Source organism: Pavona decussata, unplaced genomic scaffold (assembly GCF_977016875.1).
Source record: "Pavona decussata unplaced genomic scaffold, jaPavDecu1.1 SCAFFOLD_336, whole genome shotgun sequence".
In the NCBI taxonomy this organism is placed as follows: Eukaryota; Metazoa; Cnidaria; class Anthozoa; order Scleractinia; family Agariciidae; genus Pavona; species Pavona decussata.
Window position 1 is genome coordinate 436,089 of NW_028145724.1, and position 18,912 is coordinate 455,000.

General features: G+C 39.5%; 1 protein-coding gene across 1 annotated transcript in view; it reads left to right on the forward strand.

Annotated features, from left to right (window-relative positions):
* The first annotated feature begins 7,708 nt into the window (after positions 1–7,708).
* The window catches only part of LOC146453354 (trafficking protein particle complex subunit 11-like), a 13,682-nt gene continuing 2,478 nt past the window's right edge, over positions 7,709–18,912 (forward strand). Inside the window, exons 1-3 of the mRNA XM_085096732.1 lie at positions 7,709–7,795; positions 16,130–16,263; positions 16,858–17,031. Of these exons, the coding sequence (XP_084952858.1) occupies positions 16,156–16,263; positions 16,858–17,031 (282 nt within the window). The 5' untranslated portion in view covers positions 7,709–7,795; positions 16,130–16,155. The remainder of the gene's footprint in view (positions 7,796–16,129; positions 16,264–16,857; positions 17,032–18,912) is intronic.

The window sequence follows — 18,912 nt, forward strand, 5'->3', positions numbered from 1 at the left end:
CCGAGCAAAGTTACGCCTTATGGGTTTATGCAGCTCATTGGCTAATTTTTCCTGCCAGTTTTCCATTTCATTTCAGAATCCTCCTCTGATTCACTCACATAACATGTACGAAAGAATAAGGACCTTCCATTTTTGGCTTGCATTACATTAGATGATTTTACCATGTTAGACTCATCTTCGGATTCACTCTCATAATCAGACTCACTGTCATCATTTATGAATTCTATGTCAGACTCATGCTCACTTAATTCATCTTCGGATTCAGATGATGAATAACAATCCAAACATTCCAAACATTCATCTCCAAAATGATCAGTTTGTTCTTGACAGAATTTACAAAATTTCCTCATATACTATAGATTAGATAATTTTTGAAAATATTTGATTATGAAATTATGATTGACACTTTGATTGTTCATGTCAAAATGTGCATTGTGGATTGTTTTCAATATACTTGTATCCTTTTGTCTCTCGAATAAATAATACAAACACCAATAACCACACAATACTGAATCTCTTTCTTGAATTTCATCACCTGAATACATTAATCGTTTGCCACTTGTTGACATAAATTGCATAATTTCTTTTGGCATAATTAACCCAAAACTATCAAAATATTCTGCATATTTGTCTCCGTCTCGATAAGTAACCCAATGTGTACCGGCTCCAATCTGTGAATCCAGGTTAATGATACCAACTTCATCTTTTTTCATGCTGTTTGGTAAATTATCCCTGCTGTAAATGCCTCTGAAGTGTTTTATTTTGAGTTTTTTGACCCAATCAATGAGATCAAAGTTACTGAGTGGTTTATTTATGAATTTTACAGAATGTCCCGATTAATGGAATCCCCTTGAATGGACTGTTTTTGCCTAACAACAGACCTTTTCCTTTTTTGTTTTTTTTTTCCTTTGCCATATTGATCCCATGTACCAAAAAATGGAGGCCGCCTATAATTAACTGGCAGGACCAAACCACCATCTTTTTTGGTTGTGTTTGCAACAAAAACAGGAACCGATCTTTTGGATCTACTTTTGTCCACCTGTAACCCTTTACCCATTAATGCACTCAAAACCATTGGAATACCAATTGAAGCCAGTAAACTACCCAAAAAACCTCCTGATTGTGCCTTAGTTGGTTTAATTACAATCTGTCCACCAGTATGTATTGCATTGACAATTTGCTTCTTTTGGGCTTCAGTGAGCCAATCTTTGTATTTTATTAATTGATCAGCAATTTCATTTTGAGGAATGAGGAAACCACCAACTTGTCCTCTACCAAATATTTTATTGACTCCCACATTTGCAAGCCCAGAAAGTGCTCCAGTAGCTAACGATCCAACTGCTTTCGTTGCCATTGGTAGTAATTTTGTGCCAATTTTGAATAATGATGACCAAAGACTGCCTCCTTGTTGTACAGCTTTTCGTATTTGTGTTTTGCTTATTTTAATATCTGCTCCAGTTTTGTTTTGCATTGCCTTTTTCAGCCTATTTAGTTGTGTTTTGGTTAGCATCAGCTGATCCGGTCCAGTTAATTCAGAATTTGACAATCTTATTGTTATTGCTGAATTGTTTCTCAAAGCCCTGGCAAGTTTATCTTTTTGACCAATTGATAGTTTTACTCCATGTGAATGATAAGTTGTCATATCTTTTATATAACTAACGTTACATAAAAAATTTTGGACGATCATCCTATTCAAAAACAATCACAATTATTATAATTAATTTATTCCATTTATCGAAACAATAGTTTGCCATCTTTCTGGATGAGCTCAGCTTCTTGTTCATATAATGTCAATGCATAAACTGAATACGCTGTTCCAGCTGTACCCGATAATTCATAATGGAATGTCAGCTTTGTGGTACCATCTTTGATATCCATTTTTTGTTTTGTTAAATCGAAATACACGAATGGAAATAGTGTTTTGAAGTTATTGATATTCAGCAAAGTCCTCTGACTGTATTCATTATTTGCATGCACATATTTGAGAATATCTCTGTAAACTCGAGTCAAATCAGCTTTTGGAGTGTAATGAACATCGGGATATTCATTGCCATTTGCCACAATCAAATGACAATTTGACATTGTTAAATCATTATTTGGAACTTTGAATGTATCATACAAAAATGGATTTGCTGTTTGTGCTCCAATATTTGCATCATTGATAATGAAAACAAACACATGTCTTGGCTTTGAAATACCACTTGTTATCTGAAAATTGCCACTTCTTTGTGTTGATGAATTGCTTCTCTCAATATTTTCACGCAAATAAACCCATTTATGATGCTTCAAAAATTGATTCATGTACAGTGATTGTCCTTCTGAATTAAAAGTGATTCGTGGCACAATAAGCTCCATTCTAGTAATCATTACACGACAATCAGCCCCAGCTTGCCAAATAAGATTGGCATCAGATTCAATCTCCAAATTCAATTCCAATCGTGTTGATGGCAATAACTCATCTCTCAATGCTTCAAAGAATGCGTATCGATTCAATGGTATTTCTGTATTGACAACCACTGATAGACCCAAAAGTGCTTTTCTTGCAGCAAATCCTTCATTGTAGTTAGCTTGAGCACTTCTTTCTTCAGCGTGTCGGCTTGTATCCAGATAGAATAACTCATTGGTTGCAGTGGATCGAGCATATACTGGACTATATTCCAATAGATTCTTAATATTTACACAATGATTTGCATCATTACAATCATACACATGTTTACCATTTAGCCCGCTGTCCAAATCATGTATAAGACTGTGGGAACCATTAACAATACCATTATGGTCGTCAATTGCTATATTTCCATTGGCCATTGTTTGGTCGTCAATTGCTATATTTCCATTGGCCATTGTTTGGACTTTGAAACCAACGAATATTCTTGCATTATACCAATCAAAAGGGGTAACTTCTCCTGTGTTATCGACTACGAAACGATAACCATCTTTCTTTTGTGACCTATTATTCCCTGGATTACCAGTATTCAATGGTGTTTCAAGTTGAAAATATACATCTTCAAATCTTTCAATATATTTTGGATTTCTGAATGATTTCATTTATACACATATGTTACATTATTTTCATTTTCTCCTTCTTTTGAGTTTTCCACCGGATATCATCTGATTGACTCTCTCAGCTATTTGAAAATCAGTCAGTGGCTGCTCCATTTTTGGTTTGCTCATTGTCGCTGATTTTGATTTGGAAGGTTGTTTTTTGCTCAATAATTGAATTATTTTATCTCCTGCTCTATTACCAGCAAGTTCACCAGTTTTGGTCACTGCTTTTTTGGCTGCAGTTTTGGCTCTTTTTTTGGCTAATTCTTTTGCCGTTATTCCGAAAAGTTTTGATCCAACTGATCTGAAAACATCCATAATTCCTTCACCATAAATTGAGTTATCATGGATATGTTTCATCGCATAACGACCCAATTCTGGGTCAAAACGTGGTTTAAATTCACTTTGTCGTATCATATATTGATATATTATATTAAACTAGATCTGAGAATCAAGCTCATGAACCAGTCAATGCCATTCAACTCAATTGGCCGACCCAAAGCGTCAGTCACTGTTATCCCCATTTCTGAAATAATTGATTTGGAAACTGGGCCGAATAATGCTCTTTTTGGCTCAAAAGTAAAGGGATAACTCCTTGTTAAATTGTCAGTGGGTATCATTATCAGTGTATTTGTGAATCGTCCATCACTGAGGCTATCAGTTATTATATCACAATTAATTTTCAAAACGTCAATATCATTGGTAATATTTGGCAATTTTGTCCCATGTTCAGTTTGGTTAATTAACTTTGGTTCAAATCCAATAAGCGCTCCAAAATTAGAGTTTCTTATATCAAGCTTCCGTTGGTTGTCTAGCTCAATGACAACTCTATATGATGAAAGCACAAAATATAGATTGATACCCTTGCTGGAAGATGGTTTGTCTCCATTTTGAATAATTGATTGAGTGATATAATCATCAAGATCATCATATGAATACATTCCATCAACAAATGTGATTGTCTTCCAATTTGTACCATTATCTGGGCTGTATTTGATTGTATTATTGTTGTATCCTGCATTGACATTATGCCACGAGTATGTCATTGAAACTCGATCCACAGCTAGCTCATGTCTCATTGTTGTGTCAAGCTTCAATGGTGGATGACATTTGATAATAAAGTCTTCAGGCCGACTTCGACCTATTTTTTTGTCGGTTAACAGATGAAATATGTATCGCGCTTTCTTGCATATATCATTACATTATATATTGTTGCAATAAATCAATGAATTGTGTGTTGTTTATCAAGAAAAGTTGATTCAATTTATGGGCTATTTGTGAAAATTCCTCTTTGACTCCATTATTGCCAGCCAAAACGGATCCACCAAGCAATTCCATTCTGTCAATCAAATCATTAGCATCATTGAAATAAACAACACCAGAGCCCAATTTCTTGAATTTTTTTGCTGGATTTATGGATTGGAATCTCACTGAGTTGGTTCAATTCATCGAATACCATTTTGGCAATATCGCTGTATTTCTTCTTTAAATTGAATCTCTTGGTCAATAAATCGATTGTATCGAAATCAACCTTTTTGTCCATTACTTTGCGTTTATCTTTTGTTGCCACAAGTCTAAGTTGTCCCATTAATTTTGGAATATCAATCATTAGTCCACCATATTGCCCAGAAGATGATATTTTGTATGCATTTTTCTTTGGTTGAGTATAACCAGAACCTTTTTTGATGGTTTTTATTCCTTCTGGAATTATTTTAATGCGCCCTCTGTATTTTTGCAATAATTTGATATCTTCGTCAATTCTATCAATTTTGTCTATATTCTTGGTCTTTCCTTGACCCTTTGATAAAGGACCCTTCTTTGTTCCAAGTTTTTTCAATATCTTACCAATATTTGCATCATAATCATTGATATCAATATCACATTTTATAGAAGCTTGGAGAACAGAACTCGGAGCTGACAAATTGAATTGCATCAATTTTTGTACCTCATCGTCATCAAAACCAGCATCCAAATTAGATGCAAAATCAGGTGACATTGATGGTTTATAGCCAATTGGTAGCTTTGCTTCTGGTGATTGTGGTTGTGTTTCAGGCTGATGAGTTAACATAGCATTGCTTCCAAACCTGAAGTCAACGCTTTTTGGTTTTTCTCCAATTGTTCAATCAATTTGTCCTGTTTTTAATCAATTGTTTGTTTTGTTTCCTCTTGAGCTTTAATAATTGGTTTGAACGTTTCTGATAAACCTTGTTGTAAATCTTGTTTATCATGCTTGTACTCCTTCAATGTATCTCTAACTTGTTTGGTTATTGTTCCAGCCTTAATCTTGGCTTCAGATAATTGTTTTAATCTCTGTAAATCCATTATATTATTAACTTATATTAACTTATCTCAACTTATCTAATGTATTGATTTACATGGAAATCCCAAATTATGACAGACATGATAAAAACACTAATTTCAAAAGATTGTATTGTTAAATGCCAAATGACACTTTTCGGATGTTAATACGTGGCAATTCAGGATCTGGAAAGACAAATTTATTGTACCATATGCTGATGAAACCACTTTTGTATTATGATAGAATACATTTATATGCCAAAAATTTGGATATGATTCAAACATTGAATGATATATCAAATAGTGTCGGGTATAATGTCCTCGTTTGTAGCAAAGATGATATAATTCCAGTAGAGGAATTGAAGGATGATGAATACAGAAGATAGTAATATTTAATGACTTTATTTGTGAAAAAAACCAGAAGCCATTGATTGATTATTTCATTCGTGGAAGACACAAGAACTACTCTGTTATTTATCTGAGCCAATTGTTTTACAAAACACCAAAAGATATTCGACTCAATTGCTCTCATTTCTGTGTCTAGGACTTTCCTAGCAGCAACGAAAGAAGTCTGATATCCCGTGAGTTGGGTGTCGACAAGGATAAATACATCAAAGCAACAAAAGAACCATTTTCATTTCTATATGTTGATAAGCCCATGAAGAGAATTAACAGGAATTTTTATGGAACAATATAACCAAATGATATAAATGGGAATATTCAACGAACATAGTTCATTGTCTTGTTTCACAACAGGAGGATTCAGAACGGTTCCTCTTCAAGGACCCGCTGGGCCTCAAGGAATAGGGTTTAAATTAACCCAAAATGGAAATTATGATACATAAAACAAAAAACTTGTTAATGTTAGACAAGGAGCTGATCCCAATGATGTTGTTACAAAGAGCCAAATACAATTGCTGGATAATACTCCTGGTAATGTACAAGCTGATAAAGCAGTAATTTACAGCAATACTGGCAGCGTTCATACCAATAGTATCTATCTACAAGACACGCCAGACGGCGCTGGTAGCTACAATGATGTTCGATTGTTAACTGAACATCAGTCTTATGAAAACATTCATCTTCATATACCAGATTTGCAAAACTTTGATGGTTATGGTGGACGAGCTAAAAGCGAAATAATGGTTACATCAAAAGAACAACATATTACTGGACGGAAAACATTTTTTGATGTTAATGTTTTAAAACTAGGTAATAACGATCAAGCGGCGAATAAAAAATATGTCGATGATGAGATTAAAAAAAATACCATCACCTGATTTATCTACATATTTGAAAAAAAGATGGTAGTATTGCAATGACTGGAAGTCTGAATATGGGTAATCAACAAATCACAAATTTAAGTGCTAATATTCAAAATACCTATGATGTCGTTAATTTAGGTTTTTGTGATACCAAATATTTGCAAAAAGTATCCAATAGTGACCTTGATATGGACAATCATAAAATCAAAGATATGGCTCAACCAACTGATGATAATGATGCTACAACCAAAAAATATGTTGATACAAATTTTCTTAAAATAGCAGGTGGAACAATGAGAGGAACATTGCGAATGGATGATAATTTATTGTTGGGACTTCCAAATCCAACTTATTCACATGCAGCAGCTCCAAAAGATTATGTTGATGCAGAAATCAGAAAAATAAGTGGAAATATTGATTTGAGTGATTATTTAAAAAAAGATGGAAGTGTTGCAATGACTGGAAACCTCGATATGAATAACCAATATATTCAAAACATCAAAACACCAAAAGCTAATGAATCAGATAAATCTGCTAATGTTGGTTTTGTTGTCAAACAGATAAATGATTCCAATGCAAATTTAACCCAACAATATAAGGATTACATGGCTCAATCACGTTTAATCAGCAGCCATAAAACAAATGAATTCAAATACTTATACGATACACATGAATCAGCTTCTGAATATAATATAACTGTAGATGGATTTGAAAATAATTTCAGAGAATCAGCACATCAGAATAAAAAGGCGTATAGTATCACATTGATTAAAGACACTGATGGATCCAATGATTATCGCAGTGGAATATCATTCAATTTATATCCTCTCGATATTGGAACTTACGCAATGATATTTGAGTATTATTGGCCAGAACCCACAAATGTATCCTTATCAGCTCAAGGTACAACAGTATATATTCAAAAACAAGTCTATCAAGCTTTCAATTCATATGGTAAGCTTTTGGTACAAATAAATAATAACAGCAAAGATACACCACATAGAATCACATTGGTAATTCATGGACGAGCTGTTGTTCAGAATCCAGAAGGTTATCTTGTTATTTATGGGGTGAAAGACTGGTCAGATAGTGTTGAACTTCAGCTGCAGAGAAATATCCCGTTGTGGTCACAGAACTAACTTTTCCTTCTGTCACGGTAGAAAGTGTTCCTTTCACTATTAAAACAGGTAAGAATCTCAATAGTAGTTTAGTAATCAGCACTTATTCAAGCCCATGCGGGGTTCGTGTATTGACTGGAACTAACTGCATGTTAAGGTCATTCCCCTGTTTTGCAGTGCGCACCTCTACTGCGCACAATGGCAAAATAAAAAAATTACGCTCATTTCTAGCTTACTACTGAGTATCACTCAATCTGACTTGCATCTAACAACAAAACTCTTAATTTGCATTTTGCGCGGAAATTAAGGTGTTTTCATAAGACTCGCCCAAGTCCCTTCGCGGAGAAACCAGTTTTGAAGCTCGATTTACCACTGCTTTGTGCAATATCTGCAAAACCAACCAAGTGGACCTATTTTCTCTTTTCAGATTTCTAACCACAATATCGTTTGCCAACTACCGTGAAAATTTAATGAGAATCCTAGTGTTAGAAATATCAAATTTGGCGACTAATATCTAGCCAATGGACATTTTGGCCTACCTACAGAGGTAACGAATTAGATGATTTTGTTGAATATCTCAGTAGCACTGGTTAGGAATAGTTTTCAAACAGATTTCACATTGAAAATGATTTATGAACAGGGAAAAAATTCTATGAAATGGGCCGTTGACTGTTCTCTTCGGAAAATAATTCCTGTTTTTGGCAAATGCTCTATTATAGTCCTTTTTGTCCAAACATGCAGAAATTACCATATTTCAATGGTTCGTTGCTGAAGAACAAGCATGGTGTGAGGGATAACAGACAAAAACGCTAAACGACGAACCCTCGTGATTACCAGTTGTTTATTCCGAACACTCCTTTAACACTTTTTAACAGAACGAAAGAGGTTCGCGAATGTTTTGTTAAAAAGTGTTAAAGGAGTGTTCGGAATAAACAACTGGTAATCACGAGGGTTCGTCGTTTAGCGTTCTTGTCTGTTATCCCTCACATCGTTCGCGAATGTTTGTACTGGCAAGCGGGAAACACGTTCACAACTTGAACCGAAAATTACAGCATCAAACTGAAATGACTGTGAAAACTAGCGACAAAATTTCCTGCGCTTGCATATATATATATATATATTTGTACTAATTAGTCCCTTAGGGACGCAAAATAACGAAAAGCTCTACATACGAGTGAAAACACAGATGCGAAACAAACAAAGTTGTAAAAGAATGTCACGCAGTAAATAACAGTCCGCAACATTCCGGCCCCAAATAAACGAGTTCAGAACAACAGTTTATTTAACTCTAAGATTCATGCGGACAGGACAGTATTCTCCAAGAAGCACAGCATAGTGATTGGTCTGGTCAGAAAACCGGTTCTAGTCTTAATCTTCGCTGATCTTACATAACCATCCTTGGCTTGATAAACTTCCACAACACGTCCCAAAGGCCATTGACCTCGAGGGGAGTTCTCCTCTACGATCAGAACCAAGTCGTCTTCCCTCAAATGGCGCCATATGGAACTCCATTTATGACGTTTCTGCAAGGTGGACAGATATTCTGCCAGCCAGCGCTTCCAGAAAATATTAGCAAGATACTGGATTTGTCGCCAACGACGCTGGCCGGACTGATCCTGTTTAGAAAAGATTCCTTGTGGCATTGGTTGGTTTGGCCTCAGGAACAACAAATGGTTGGGGGTCAAGGGCTCTGCATCTGCTGGGTCGACAGGATTTGGTGTTAACGGACGAGAATTCAGAATAGACTCGGTTTTAGCCATCAGGGTAAGAAGTGATTCATCATTGACAATTTGCTCTGACACCAAGGCTTTGAGGATCTTCTTCACTGATTGTACAATCCTTTCCCAGACACCGCCCATGTGAGAAGCAGTAGGTGGATTGAAGAACCACTTGATCTCTCGTTGGGACATGAAACTAGTTAACCTCTGCTGATTCCACTCTGAGAGTACATCTCGCAGCTCACGTTCACCACTATGGAAATTAGTACCATTATCACTTCGCATCACCTCTGGTCTACCTCGTCTTGCGATGAATATCCGAAGGGCGTCTATGAAAGAATCCGTATCCAGAGAATGGGCAATCTCAATATGAACAGCTCTTGAGGCCAAACAGGTAAACAAACAACCATATCGTTTCACATGACTTCGCTTCTGTTTCACGAGCATTTGACCAAAATGGTCAACGCCAACGAACGTAAAGGGTGGACGGTCAGGCGTAACGCGCTCCAAAGGTAAATTTGCCATCCTTTGCTCGCCAGTAGGCGCATTTCTTCTTCGGCATTTGAAGCAATCTCTTAACACACGTCGCACAGCTACTCGTCCCTTGATAATCCAGAATTTCAGCCTTACGGAGGCCAACACGTGCTCTCTGCCAGCATGAGCTAACTCTTCGTGGTACTTCCTCACGATAAGATCTGTCACGTGATGTTTCTTTGGCAAGAGGATCGGGTGCTTAGCATCTTCTGTGATAGGAGCATTTCTCAGACGACCTCCAACGCACAAGACTCCGTCTATTGTCACTGGGCAGAGCTTGTGAAGAGGGCTTCTTGACTTTGATCCCTGAGTAAAATGATCTCCAAAGGTTTCTTGCTGCACGCTTGCTATAATCTCCCTTTCAGCTCTAACAATCTCTTACACGGAAAGCTCTACTCCAACGATGTGTGGCCGACAATCTGCCTTCGCTGCATTTAACTTGCTGAGAAGGAAACACTTGTATCTCAGTAACCAGGCAACTCCTCTCTTTAGTCGATCCCACGATGAATAATGTTCAATAAGGGGACTTAAAGCGTTCCGACGCGAAGTCATAAATGTTTGAACCTCCTGCTTCACTTCCGGGTGTTCATCAGAGAGCTCCGCCACTGTAATACGCGAAGGCCACTTGTCTTCGGAGCTCCACAAGAAGGTAGGACCATTCAACCAACGTTCATCCTGGATTAACTGTTCCGCGGTTGAAGCTCTTGAAACGTCATCGGCGGGATTTGACTTTGAATCCACGTATCTCCACTGACCAGGACTCGAGCCATCGTGGATAACTGACAAACGATTTCCTACGAAAGTTTGAAATCTCTTTGTCTGGTTCTGGATCATCTGGATAACCGATGTCGAGTCGCTCCAGAATACGCTCTCTCCGATAGGCAGGTCCAGTTCTCTCCGAATCATGCTGTCCAGCTTAACGGACACGACGGCAGCGGACAACTCCAACCGAGGAATGGTAATTGCTTTCAAAGGAGCCAAACGTGATTTTCCAATGACAAGTGAACAGTGAACGTTACCATCAGCATCAACCAGGCGCAAATAGGAAGCTGCACCATAGGCGTACTGGGAAGCGTCAGAGAAATGATGAAGCTGGACTAGGTTAACCTCCTCAAATGAAGCTGGTTTGTAGCTCCTCTTGTCATTGATCTCAGACAATCGAGGCAGGTCAGCAAGCCAGTGCTCTCAGCGACTGAATTCTTCGCCAACAATTTCTTCATCCCAGCCTATTTTCTTCTTGCATAACTCCTGCAGCATTAATTTCGCCGACAGAGTGAATGGTGCCCAGAATCCGAGAGGATCGTACACTGAACTTGCAACAGATAAGATACCACGCCTGGTTGTGGGTTTCTTCATAGCAACGACTTTGAAACCAAACTCATCGTTCTCCACATTCCACTGTACACCAAGCGTACGCTCCACAGGTAATTCATCCAAGTCCAAGTTGATGACTGATTTCGCTCTCTCACTCTCGGGAATACTTGCTAGAACTTGACGGTCATTACTCGTCCATTTGGTCAAACGAAACCCTCCATGCAACAGTAAGTCAGTTAACTCACACACGAGCTTCCTTGCAACCTGGGTTGTCCTCACTGATTTCAGACAATCATCCACGTAGAAGTTTCTTCTAACTGTGTTAACGATCTCGGTGGAAAATTCGCTTTCGTTGTCCTCAGCCGTCTTCCTAAGGCAGAAGCTTGTACAACTAGGAGACAACGTAGCTCCGAAGACATGAACTACCATCTTGTACTCGTCTGGAGGACTAGTTAAATCACCGTTCTGCCACCACAGAAATCTCAAGGCGTCGCAGGCAGATGGGTCTACTCTAACCTGGTGGAACATAGATTCAATGTCTGAAACAACAGCAACGTTTTCTTCCCGGAAACGCATCAGGACACCGATCAAATTATTGTTAAGATCTGGACCCTGCAACAACTGGTCGTTGAGTGAGGTACCCAAGTACTTGGCTGCGCAATCAAATACCACCAGAACCTTTTCCGCCTTTCTTGCATGAAACACTGGATGGTGGGGAAGGTACCAGACAACCTTTCCGTCAGTGGGAAGCTCATCAGGGGGAATCTTCACTGCATGACCTTTGGTCAGGTACCCGTTCATAGTAGCGTTGTACTTCGTGTGGAGGTTCTCATCCCTGAGAAGTCGTCTTCTGAGTAAACGTAACCTGGACTCGGCAAGCCTTCGGTTGTTCGGAATCGAAGATGAACGATGTCTCCATGGAAACCCGACTTGGTAATGGCCTTTTGTCATCGTCACCATCTCTTTCATAATCTTCAAGGCTTGCTTGTCTTCTAAAGACAGAGAGACTTCTGGCTCTGCCAAACGGTCTGCAAAGTTGGTCTTCCAGAACTTTTCGACCTGTAACTGAAGCATCTCATCTTGGGAACGAATGAAGTTGACATGAAAATGCTGATTTGGATTTGCGGGACCAACGGGGCCAAGTAGGGTCCATCCTAACAGGAACTTGACGCCATAAGGCTCATTACTGGCACCTCTTCTTTCGTCTAATACCCAGAATGCATCTGGACAATCCCCGCCAATCAGCAGCATGACTTTACGTTCATCTATCTGAGGGAGATTCAAATCTCGCAAATGAGCCCATCTTTTGACGTCGTCTGGCATAAGAATACTTCCCTCTGACACTGGTATTCCATCGACTGACCACACTCGAGACAGGGAGAGACTTTCATTGCCATCCAGACTACTGGTCTTCAAACTGACTTCCATACCACTCTGCTCTTTACCATCGCTACTAAGAGTAGTAAGGGTGAATTAACGCTGAACACCGTTTAATCCAAGTTGCTGCAGTAGTCGCCGATCACATAATGACACATCAGAACCGTCATCCAGCAGGGCGTACGTCTCGACGATCTGCCCACTCGACCCTTCAACTCGCACAGGGACGACTCGTAAACAAACTCTTTTTCTTCCGGCCCCAGTGGCACTGTTTAGAAAGGTAGCAGAAGCTTGGTATGAAGTGGGTCGACTAGCTAGTTCTTGGTTGCTGACAGACACAGCTGGGGGATGAAGCAGTGCATGGTGCTTTCTTTGACAACCAGGCCGATCACAACCTCTGTGCGTGGCGCACCCCTTCGCGTAATGACCAGGTACAAGACAATTCCTGCAGATATGTTTCTGGAACATCAGATCCAAACGTTCCTGGTACGATTTCTTCATAAAAGACTCGCAATTTGACAAAGTATGTGGCCCAGAACACAAAGGACATAAAGACCTCAATGTGTGGACATCCGGAGGTGGGAAAGTCTGTTGGGCGTGACGTTCGTTACTGCGTGTATTGCCATGTCGATCGCCGCGTGTGATCCCTTGTTGTTCGTTACGTGTGATCTCGCGTGTGATAATACGTGGGCTCTCGCGTGGGAGAACACTTGAACTCTCGTGTGAGCGTGCTCCAGGATCTTCATGTGCGCTATCGCATGGATGATTGCGTGGGCCCTCGCGTGAGATCTCGCGTAGACTTTCACGTGTGTTCTCAGAATCACTACTTCTCACGGCAAGAGTTGTTCCTCGACGAGAAGTTCTGCTCGGACTCTTTAATTGGGAGAATCTGCTACAACTTTTTCCTTTGGACTTCGCTTCGCTCAAGTGCTGACCAAACATATTATTGCGGCGTCGGCGCACTGTTGGACAAACGAGGCGAGATGACTGAAACGCGGACGGCCTCCACTCTTGAAAATGGTCTCAGCACGCTCGGTCCATTTAGTTTGTAGATTTAGCGGCAAGGGATCCATAATCCCCAACATCGTCTCTGAATTTTTTAAGTCGGCATCACAACCCATTTGTGAAAGGGTAAGTTCACATTTAAGCATTTGACGAGCAAGTTTCTGCAGTGCTACTCCATCGGCTGGCTTAATCGATTGTCCCTTTGTTAGCTGATTTACGTGAGCTCGCGCGACTAAATGTGGTTTCCCGAACTGATGATGCAAAATGTCCCTTGCTTTCTTGTAGCCTTGTTCGGATTCCAGAATGCAACAGTTTTCAATCATCTCTCTCGCCTCGCCCTTGCAGTATTGAATCAGATAAGATAACTTCTTTCGCGGATCGTCCGTCAGACCGACAATTTTCACTTCAAAATTGTGAATAAACTTCCAATACTCCAAGGGGTTTCCGTCGAAGGTGAGTATTTCTGTTTTGGGCATATTAAACCCTAAGTTCAACGCTGAGGTCAAGGACTGCACCAACTGGTCAACGTTTTGCTTGATTGCGTCAGCTGCATTTCCTTGTGTAGTATTGGTGTTTGCCAGGGAAGCTGTTGGTATTTCACAAGGCCACTCAGGAGCAAAAGGATTCAAACCAGACTTCTTCGGTAGTTCGTCTACGATAAAGTCAGAAGTTGACTGCGTCACGATGGGATCTTGAACAGTTGGTAACGGCACGTTAGTGGTCCTGGGTATACTCTCACATTTAGGGTCCACCGCATTACTTGAACGACGACCTTCCCTGCTCACAACATGGTCATCCGGTTTGGAATCTGCGGCGTCTCCTGGGATCATCCAAATGTTTTCGCTCACGGTCGCTAGTTCGTACTCGTGCATTAGCTTCAGTTTCTGTTCTTCCTTTCGTAAATCGATCCGCCGCTGTTCGAGATACTGAAAGATTTTGAGCTGCTGAAGTTTAAGTCGAGCTTGCTCGCGTCGCTCTTTAGCCTCACGCAACCGCACACTGTTCGATTTACTAGACGCACTTCCACGACTTTTCGACGACTCGGAAGACTTGGAACTTGAACGACCAACTGAGGAATTCGCCGATCCTAATTGACCTATGGAATCTTCGGGATCTACGTTCGGCGTGACCTGAGAGCCTTTGTCCGATTCACGATTGATCCAGGAATTAACTTTCGCCATAAAGTTCCGTCTTCTGTCAAGCTGAACAGCAAAGGATTCCTCAAGGCGCTTTCTTTCTTCACTACCATCGATACGCGCGAGTAAAGAGAACTGAACTTCTTCGAGTCACGAAAAAGCCGTACCGATTAAGTCCCTTTTTAACAACACTTCATTCACAGCTTCAGGATGCGACATCAAACTCTCGATCTCACCATACACCCTTGTAAGCCACGAAAGATATCCAGAACGTGAATTTTTCAAAGATGTAATTTCTTTGTTGGAAACCGCTCCATGATCAAGTCCAGTTGAACCACTGCCGGCGCCTTCGCATACAAAATCCTCACTCGAATTCGAAGCCATACATAAATTCGCCACACTTCCCCGATAAACACTTAGAACGAAAGAGGTTCGCGAATGTTTTGTTAAAAAGTGTTAAAGGAGTGTTCGGAATAAACAACTGGTAATCACGAGGGTTCGTCGTTTAGCGTTCTTGTCTGTTATCCCTCACATCGTTCGCGAATGTTTGCACTGGCAAGCGGGAAACACGTTCACAACTTGAACCGAAAATTACAGCATCAAACTGAAATGACTGTGAAAACTAGCGACAAAATTTCCTGCGCTTGCATATATATATATATTTGTACTAATTAGTCCCTTAGGGACGCAAAATAACGAAAAGCTCTACATATAAGTGAAAACACAGATGCGAAACAAACAAAGTTGTAGAAGAATGTCACGCAGTAAATAACAGTCCGCAACACATGGTGACCCCCTCTTTTTTTTTTCATTTCTGCAGTTTACATATAGTGAACCACACATGGGCAAAGTTTGGAAAAAATCTGAGTGTTGGTTCTATTTTAGGGGAACGACCTTAAACCGACTATCTTTGTTGGTTAACATATCAATCAGTATCATCATAACAAAGACTTTGGCGACGTATTTCTGTTGATACAGAGCCATAATTGTGAAGCTTAAGAATTCAAATACTGGCACACATTACTGACACAAGTCACTTTTTCTCACATCTCGCTGATTTCAACATTCTTTGACCCTTAATGTAACTGTCGCGTTTTTGTTCTTATTTTAACCGACGAAAACTAAAGGATTGTTAATACCTTTTCTAACCGTAGGCTCGATTTCCAGCCGCTGTTCGGGAAAAGAGCCCGCGCTCCTCCCGAGAGAGAGAGCGGCGGAAATCGAGCCTATTCTAACCGTAGAAAGTCAATCAATGTCAAACCTTTGAAAGATAATTTTCATTCAAGCTTTTTTTGGTTGTCCCTTGTGTTCTGTTTTAGACTTCCCTGCATATGGCTGTTTACAGATGCCTCTGTTTGTCAGTTATCTTGTGCACAATCGCACGCTTCAGGTTCAGGAGGTCGAGGTCACCGTGGAGCCAAGGGACGCTTTTATGTACTCAGGACATAAACAGGTTAAACCAGCTTACTCCCAGCATGCATTCAGGATATGGACTAGTTAGACAAGTTTACTCACAGCGTGCATTCAGGTCACAAACTGTTCAAATTAGTTAACTTTCAGAAGGCATTTAGGACATCAAAAGCCGGTTACACTGGCTTATTCCTGGCATGAATTCAGAACATAAATACTGTTTATACTAACTGGCTTCCAGGATGAAGTCATTTAGGACATAACCTACCGAGATTTGTTTACTCCCAGCCAAACAGTCTGGCCACAGACAGACTAAATTAGTTTCCTCCTGTATAAATTTGACCCATGAAACACTTTAGAGCAAATTCTGGGAAAATGTAGTTCAGCCACATTCCTACCTGTGAAATTAAGTGAAATTGGTGAAAATTTGATAGCTGCTACAAGGGCGGATTTAACATCGAACCGAAATGACATAGCTTATAGCAAGGGAATTAAGCTACGTTATGTCACACGCATAATGGCTGCACACATTTCAGTGAAAGTTAGTTTGAGCAGATTCTTTACTGTTTAGGCCCGGTTGAAAAACGTCTGAGATAGTCTGTGGCAACAGTTATTTGCACGATATTTTCTCTCTTAGATTCAGTTTCGTCTGCTGCCCTCTGGTGATCACAGGCTCAAGTTCAGTCTGTATCCTCTTATGGCTGGCTATGCAACCCCCCCCCCCCCCAAGCTGCACTTCAATCTACCTCGCTTTCAGGTCAGCTGGAATGAGCACGCACAAAAGATGGTTCCTTCCACTGTTTTTATCAAGGTAAGCAATTCTTGCATGCTACAAGTGCGGAATAGACCGTATTCGTATTCTTGGTATTGAACTGGAACTAGCTTGCACACGAGGCTTATGCGGGGGAATCTTTTCACATGCAAATAGTTTCTGATATATTCCCCTGCAATAGCCTCCATTGCAAGCTCGATCCAGTTCCATACCGAGAATACGAATATGGTCTATTAACATCGAACCGAAATGACATAACTCTTAAAAGAATGGTCCTTCAAAGTATTAAGAGCAGATGTCAGTAAAAACCAGACATTGGCTGGCAACAGTCAAAAAATCGATTTCGCTCATACTTTCAAGTTTGATACCCTATCATGTTAGAAGAACCCCTGTGCAGTTTGTTTTGAAAAATATTTTTTGGTTGGGGAGAAATTGACATTTTTGCAAGAGAGGGTAAATATGCTAATTTGATAGTTTAAAATTATGTAAGTTTGTCGACCTCTAGAAAATCGAATAAGCTGTATTTAATCTTTCTGATTTTATTATCTTCAAGTGTGATATCTCTTTGTAACTCAGAAAGATGTTCAGGCTTTTACAATAAACTCTAAATTTCTGGTAGATTTTTCAAAAAGACGTGGTTTTCATGACTCAAAAAGTACCGTATAAATAATCGAAAGTTTCACTCAGGCCGATACAACAGATTGACTTGAATTTTACTGTGGCTTATGCTAAAACATAGGGCTTGAAGTTTATCAAAAGAAATCCCTTGGTAAATGAGTTTTTATGGCGCTCTTGACACTCACAGTTGGCTAAAAACTGCAATTTTTCTCTCAATCATTTTTGCATAATTAGCATCGATTTAATACGAGCATAATTTTTTGCTTAGAACTCCCAAGGCGAAATCTTTCCCATTTGGAGTTTCTTACTCCAGTTTTAAAACAACCGGTCAGAAGATTGTAACATTTTTTTCAATTTAGGTTAGTTTTATTTTTATTGTATTGTATTTGTGCCAAAATAATTGCGAGACAAAATGTTCTAAATGTTCATCACTTCCGGTTCCCCGCTTTCATAAAATTCGTCTTCGAGTATCTATTAAAATCTCTTGATATAAGTTAGAACGAAGAATTACAATATTCTTAAGGAGGTTGGCCGAGCAAAATAGCATAAGACTACTTGTTTATAAGAATGTTTATAGCAAGGCGAATCAGACCAAGTGACTGATTGAAATGGACAAGGTCCTAATTTGCATATTCTTGTCTACCGTTCTACTTTTAAAATATCGACGTAATTATTTCCAATAGAAGTTTGTCAAAATACAAAAATACGATTTTATCATCTTCCATGTACAAAATATTACATAACATAATATATATTCCGTTTCTAATGTTTATGGGCATTCACGTGATCGTTAATTAATGGTGAGAAAAACTTTGTTTACAAGTAGTGTAATGTAAATCATGAAGGCGTATTGTTCTTTTAAAACTCTTGCCAATGGACCCTGTGGTCATGGTAAGGAAAGCTCAAGCGAAATCATTCCGTTAGTCTCTTGTACTAAAAGTATTGATACTCATCTATCCGCCCATAAGTTCTCCGGTCTTGTAGATGAACTTGACCTTATGTTGTGTCGAGTTGGAAAGTTTTCACATGCAGTCAAATGTAGTACCATGACAATTTGCCCAAACCATCGATTGAACCTTGGTGTGGGCTGGAGTAGGGGTGGAAACACTAGATGCAGAGTTCCCGAAGCAATGTCAGGACATGGCAAAGGCGGGAAAAAGATGGCCAAAAGCTGAGAAGGGGCTTGATAAGGACGATTCATTGTACATATTTAAGACAACTGGAATTTTTGTTACAGTAGGTTCCAGTAAGTATTCATATTCTTCTTTCCATCCACTGGAAAAGGATTTGTCGGCTGGATAA